Raw genomic sequence first — 6,876 nt, forward strand, 5'->3', positions numbered from 1 at the left:
ATTTTTTTTTAATGTTTAATTTAACACGATTCTAGCTGGGTAAAGTAATAGGGGGCTGTATATTGAGGATATTTATGGTATTTATACAATCATTTGTGGCTTATATTTGAAGTTATCGCTTTCGGAAAATAAAAACGCAAGATGGTGATGACAATCATGGTATGGTAATGACTCTTTTATAGACGGTAATGACACTGCATGTACGGTAATGACGATTTGGGAACTAATTTATATATGTATTAAAAACGTATTAAAAAAACAAAAACTTTTTTTAATTGTAAGGCTTTAGAACTTTAATAAACATTACAAATAACATGTTTTTGAACATAAGACTAGCTACATAAATTATTTTTAGAAAATTATAAAAAATACATTTTATTCATATAAATAAATATATAACAAGTATTTTTATTGTATAATTTTAAATAATTTATATTCCGAAATAGGCAATTTATGTATTCATTATTTTTTTGGGTTTTTTCAATGTTAAATCATATTTACAATATTGTACTCTTATTATCAGTTTAAACCCGCATCTTCTTTTATCTACTGCATAACTTGGTATTTATATTATATTATAAAATTGCTGGCTTACCAGTGAGCTTAATTTTTATGATATATTACTTTTTTTTTGATAATTTGATTCATTGCATAAGTTTGTATTTTTGTTGTTTTATAAATTACCTTTAAAAATAGATATAATGATTTAAATCCATATATATAATGTTTAATAGCTAAACATTAATATATAATCAGTGTTTTATAAGTTGCAAGACCCCTACTTGTAATGCATGTCATAAGTTACAAAATGTTAGGTATTGGGTCCGGTGACTACCCAATGGTATAATTATTAATTGCTGTAATTATATACATCAATTAATATAATATTATCAAAAAACATAAGGCCATTACGATAGTGAGCCAGTACCGTAGCCTATGGTCGCTTAAAACTTAATATATGTTGCTTGTTTAAATACTTTGTTTTAACACGACTAACATGCAATTACAGACTCTAAGTTGCACGATTTACATTATTAGATAATAAAAAATAAACATTTGTATGTTCTAAGTTCTAAGTGACCTAAATTTTGCCTACTTCAGTCAAAATGTTATTTAAAACTAACCATCCTCTAGTGTGAAATAAATAGTCATATCTTCTTCTACATTTATTCTACATTTATAAGGTAGACATTATATAGTGTTAGAAGGCATAGAGAACGTTTTTCAAACATACAGCTTAATTTCATAATGAATTATAGCAAAATAACTAGAAAAGTTTCTGAGAACCGTCATCACCATACACATGAAATCATCACCGGTCGTCATTTATCCCGGTGATGATGGGTATGGTGTTGACGATTTGAGAGTTTCTTGTTTTTATTTCTAGAATACGAATAATAGTAGTTAATGTCTATGCTACATAATAAACTTCATGTAGATAGCCATTCATTTCAATAATTATTTCTAATATATCATTTGTAACTTTTTTAAACCAAAGCATAACGGTGATGATGCTCTGTTGTGACAAACTACGTTTTACAAATTTGTTCGTAATATTTCTCACGATTCAATGATGTGACTTTATAGTGAAATCATTTTTGGCATACTATATTAAAGTGAAAAATAAGGCAAGGACCTTTAGCGGTATTTTTTTTGTTCATACACGGAGATAAGCTCACATTGACATTACCATGACGGTGTTGACGAATATTCGTGACAAAATTTTAAATATTTTTAAATGTACTTTCTCGGTGAAGGAATTATTGCATATTTTCCCATGTGTTAAACAACAACATGGAAAAGATATAAGTAAAAGAAAAATCGCAATCGTACGATAGGTATGCTATAATTTTCACTGCAAACAATAAGCCCCCATTCGCACGGGAGCTTTTACAACGCGCGTTAAAAAAGCGTTTGAATGACACAAATGGATAACCATGTATGTATTCACACGACAGAGGTGACGCTTTTTATCAAGCGATGTTGGATTTTCGACTTTAGGCCTTGGTCGTTAAATCGAATTTAGAGTGCGGACAGATTCAATCGCTTTTTTAACGCGCGTTGAAAAAGCTGTCGTGCGAATGGGGGCTAAGGTTCAGATTTTTCCGGTAGACGGTGATGATTTTAGACACATAAAACATTTTATATAAAAAAAACTATTAAGTTATTGGAGATGGTAATTGAAGGAACATGAAGATAATAGTTCTTATAAACATATAAAAAAAGTTACAACTCGCACAACCTACTAGTTTTTTTTATAAAGACCGAACCATAAGTTTTCGCAGGATTTTGAAATCCACCCTTCCCCACCATAAATTTAGTACGGTCTATGTATGGTGGGCAACAAATAACCCGACCGAATTACGTAGATTGTTTTTGGTATGTTGTCAGGAATGTTAAAACTTGTTTTTAATATTGTCGCATTGCGATGTTTTGTCCCTCACGGAGGCACGCGTATACCAATCTATCAGGCGTGGCTCACTCCGCGATTTCGTCGCTTTGCTACAGGTAGCTAAAAGTACTTCCGTTCCGCCCCAATTTTGGGGAAAACCATAAGCCGCGCGTGGCGCTGTCGCCACCTAGCGGCCATATCTGTGCTGATCGTAACAGACGCGTTTTGTTAGAGAGTGAGTCTTCTGTACCTAGTACTATAGCTGGCCAAGCAAATCTTGTCGGTAAAAAAAGGCGCGAAATTCAAATTTTCTATGGGATGGTATCCCTTCGCGCCTACATTTTTTAAATTTGCCGCCTTTTTCTACTGACAAGATCTGCTTGACCAGCTATATTATTTATTCTGTGCAGAAGCACAGAAACAAGGCCTGTTCACTTCCTAAGAAAGTTATGTCCCCAAATAATTGCGCATGTGTGCGCCTTAATCTTCTATGTGTGCGTTGGCCTCCGGGAAAAAGTTGCGAGTAATAAAAATAAAAACATTTTTCTACAGCAACATTGCTCCCAACTCTGATTTAAATTATCACGAATTTTATACAATATTAATCATAAAACGGGACTTAAAACGCTTAAAACTTAATTACATGCGATTAAGTTTTATAATGAATATTTGCTTCCAACTGTCTTTATCAATGTTCATAAAATATATGGAGGGTAGGTACGTCTACCCACCATAATAAAAAATATATTTGTCAATGACTCTGTCCAACTGCTGTGGTTAAAGTTCATAACGAAAATTTTATTTATTAACTCTTTAAATAATACATACAACGTGTACCGCTACGTACCACTTAAGACTGTAAGTCTGTACCAAGGCCTGTTCACTTCCTAAGAAAGTTATGTCCCCAAATAATTGCGCATGTGTGCGCCTTAATCTTCTATGTGTGCGTTGGCCTCCGGGAAAAAGTTGCGAGTAATAAAAATAAAAACATTTTTCTACAGCAACATTGCTCCCAACTCTGATTTAAATTATCACGAATTTTATACAATATTAATCATAAAACGGGACTTAAAACGCTTATAACTTAATTACATGCGATTAAGTTTTATAATGAATATTTGCTTCCAACTGTCTTTATCAATGTTCATAAAATATATGGAGGGTAGGTACGTCTACCCACCATAATAAAAAATATATTTGTCAATGACTCTGTCCAACTGCTGTGGTTAAAGTTCATAACGAAAATTTTATTCATTAACTCTTTAAATAATACATACAACGTGTACCGCTACGTACCACTTAAGACTGTAAATCTGTACCTACATGGATTACAGCAATGCACATAGAAAATGTGCTAAATGCGGAGCAACGGCTGTTGAAGCAGCCAGAGTGAAATTTACAACTTTAGTGGGTTCAGAAGGAACCGAGTCATAACGCATCTGGAAAGCGTATTAATTAACCGTGAAGAAATGTATGAATACAAGTTGGAAATCTGTGTAAAATGCCGTATGTAAAGTGTAGTGTATCTGTGTGTAAAGTGTAATAGGTAGGCATGCCTAATGTTATTTGTATAAAAGGTACTGAAAACTTTGTGAATGCGCTTTATTAATGTCTATTTTTTTATTAAGTTGCCAGTTGCCAGTTGCCAGTTTTCAGTGTATATTTTTATAGTAAAACATTTTTTAATAAATAATATATATAATGTTATAAACATAAACATGCCTTTTATTTAAATCAATTGATAATACCACAAACAAGGGGTAATATTTGCATCTTGCATATATTTCGTGATATGAAAATAACAAATATGTTTATCAACAGAATTACTACCTACCAATACCCGCCAGGCTAAACCGGTTGTCAACTTTAGTTCCATTGGTACACAAAGACGGCGCCACTAGTATAAACGTATAAACGGTTGGGGACATTTTTTTGTATGGAGTTACCGTTCTTCTCCTAGTGAGTATTATATTCTTTGGTCTGTACCTACATGGATTACAGCAATGCACATAGAAAATGTGCTAAATGCGGAGCAACGGCTGTTGAAGCAGCCAGAGTGAAATTTACAACTTTAGTGGGTTCAGAAGGAACCGAGTCATAACGCATCTGGAAAGCGTATTAATTAACCGTGAAGAAATGTATGAATACAAGTTGGAAATCTGTGTAAAATGCCGTATGTAAAGTGTAGTGTATCTGTGTGTAAAGTGTAATAGGTAGGCATGCCTAATGTTATTTGTATAAAAGGTACTGAAAACTTAGTGAATGCGCTTTATTAATGTCTATTTTTTTATTAAGTTGCCAGTTGCCAGTTTTCAGTGTATATTTTTATATGTAAAACATTTTTTAATAAATAATATATATAATGTTATAAACATAAACATGCCTTTTATTTAAATCAATTGATAATACCACAAACAAGGGGTAATATTTGCATCTTGCATATATTTCGTGATATGAAGATAACAAATATGTTTATCAACAGAATTACTACCTACCAATACCCGCCAGGCTAAACCGGTTGTCAACTTTAGTTCCATTGGTACACAAAGACGGCGCCACTAGTATAAACGGTTGGGGACATTTTTTTGTATGGAGTTACCGTTCTTCTCCTAGTGAGTATTATATTCTTTGCACAGAAATAAGAAAGAAGCCTATATAAATAGGATGCTACCTTGCATGCTGGATAGTGAATAACCTAAATAAAACCCAATTGACTTTGACAATGACAGCTAATTTCGCGGGAAATCGGCACTGACGGAGTTGCATTGAATGTATGAATTGCATTATTATTGATATTGATATCAATTTTGTAACTAAATGAACTAAAAATACAGGATATTCTTCAAAATATTGCTATGGACAATTCTTACCTATCTATATCAGACATATTAGTCACAAATGAACGAGTTCCATGCAAATTTTTACACGATTTGCCAAAAATGGGTTAGTATACGTAAACACAATTGTTTATCTTAAAATTTTTCTTCTTATATAGTTCTGATACATTACGATTCGTATCCCACAGGATTTTTAGACCCGTCAGCAGCTGAGGATGACCTTAAAGCTGGTTCCAACCTTGACGTGCCGCTGTGGTTAGCAGAGGCATTAAATTCGAGAAGGCCTCCCTTGTTGAACGTGGACCTGCCTAAAATATACAAAGATGCTTACAGGGAAATTCTCAATGCAGATGCCTGTACAGTGGACATGCACAAGCTAGGGCCCCATTTCTACGAGCTGGGGTGCTACGTGGCGAAACATGATATAAAAGGCGAAGTGAAATCCACTTTAATTAATGTAAGCATCCATCATATTTCGCCAAACTTTGATTGACTGCTGGCCTTATGCTGGCTCAGTATTTAACCATCATTTTAAATATCTGTAAGTAATTTATGCATTCTTTTTAGACTTTAAGACAAAGATTCCGGATGCTGATGGCTGCCAGTGTGTCCAGTGACTCGATTGGTTCCATCCAGCCATTGTCTGCCAGTGAGAGAAGACGTGCAGCCTCCGCTGCTGTCACAGAGAAGGCTCTGTCCAGCTGGTTACAGAGAGGAGACTGCCCTCTAACTACTGCTAACATGGTGGCTAATCATAGGAAACGGAAACGGGCAGAGATGGAAATGTTGTAACAATAACAAGAACTTAATGTAAATAAACTAAAATTATGTTTGTGCATTCTTCTTTTAATTACTTAAATAAAATGAAATTAGGAGTATAATCTAGTTTTCACTTTAATCATCAGTCTAGTCTAGATTCTTGGCAGTTCAAAGTAATAAAAATGTTATAAATCAGTATAATAGATTTATATTATTGAGCAGATGTTCGAGTAATTATAATATAAACATGTACATTTCCAATAAATCTTGGCTGTAACTCCCAAAACTATTATCACAGCTACATTTGTGGGCCAGTATGACTGAACTCCAAACACTCATATTTGTAACCATGATTGGGTTTAAAACACTCCTAAGCAGTCATACAAATGAAAAATTCAAAATTTGAACCTACAATGTAGGAAATAGAGTTGACTTTGCGTTGTTCAAAAACAACGAAACAAAGCAAAAGCAACTGTTCCAATCGAATATGATTTAAATTTCATTGAACTGAATAAGTACTATAGGACCCTGGGCCTTAGGAGGCTGGAACTGGCTCTGAATTAACTGGACTTTTTATGAATAGGGAGCCTGTTACTAGTCAATTATCGTTACCTACTAGTAATAACAGTACATTTATGTACAATATTTAGAATGCAATACCCGTTTCTAATTGACCCATAAATCCTAGTTTAGGACCTATTAATGTCTGTAATCTGTTAGTGAGGACTGGCTGAGTAATACGATATTTCGGTCACAGCCCAAGCATTTATTTATATTCGTACCTTAATGTCGCGGATTAAAATAGCCATCGACCAGTCGTCGATCACTATTGATGTCAGTTAGGGCTGTATCTAAATCATGCAATTTAATATGTAGGTAAATAGCTAG

General features: G+C 33.7%; 1 protein-coding gene across 1 annotated transcript; it reads left to right on the plus strand.

The window, feature by feature from the left end:
• The first annotated feature begins 5,200 nt into the window (after window positions 1-5,200).
• Window positions 5,201-6,031, plus strand: LOC134798264 (DNA replication complex GINS protein PSF3). Its single transcript, XM_063770656.1, has 3 exons — window positions 5,201-5,335; window positions 5,418-5,686; window positions 5,797-6,031. The coding sequence occupies exons 1-3, from the start codon at window positions 5,248-5,250 to the stop codon at window positions 6,019-6,021; spliced, it is 582 nt and encodes a 193-aa protein (XP_063626726.1). The 5' UTR covers window positions 5,201-5,247; the 3' UTR covers window positions 6,022-6,031.
• The last annotated feature ends 845 nt before the right edge of the window (window positions 6,032-6,876 follow it).

Source organism: Cydia splendana, chromosome 16, assembly GCF_910591565.1.
Source record: "Cydia splendana chromosome 16, ilCydSple1.2, whole genome shotgun sequence".
Taxonomy (NCBI): Eukaryota; Metazoa; Arthropoda; class Insecta; order Lepidoptera; family Tortricidae; genus Cydia; species Cydia splendana.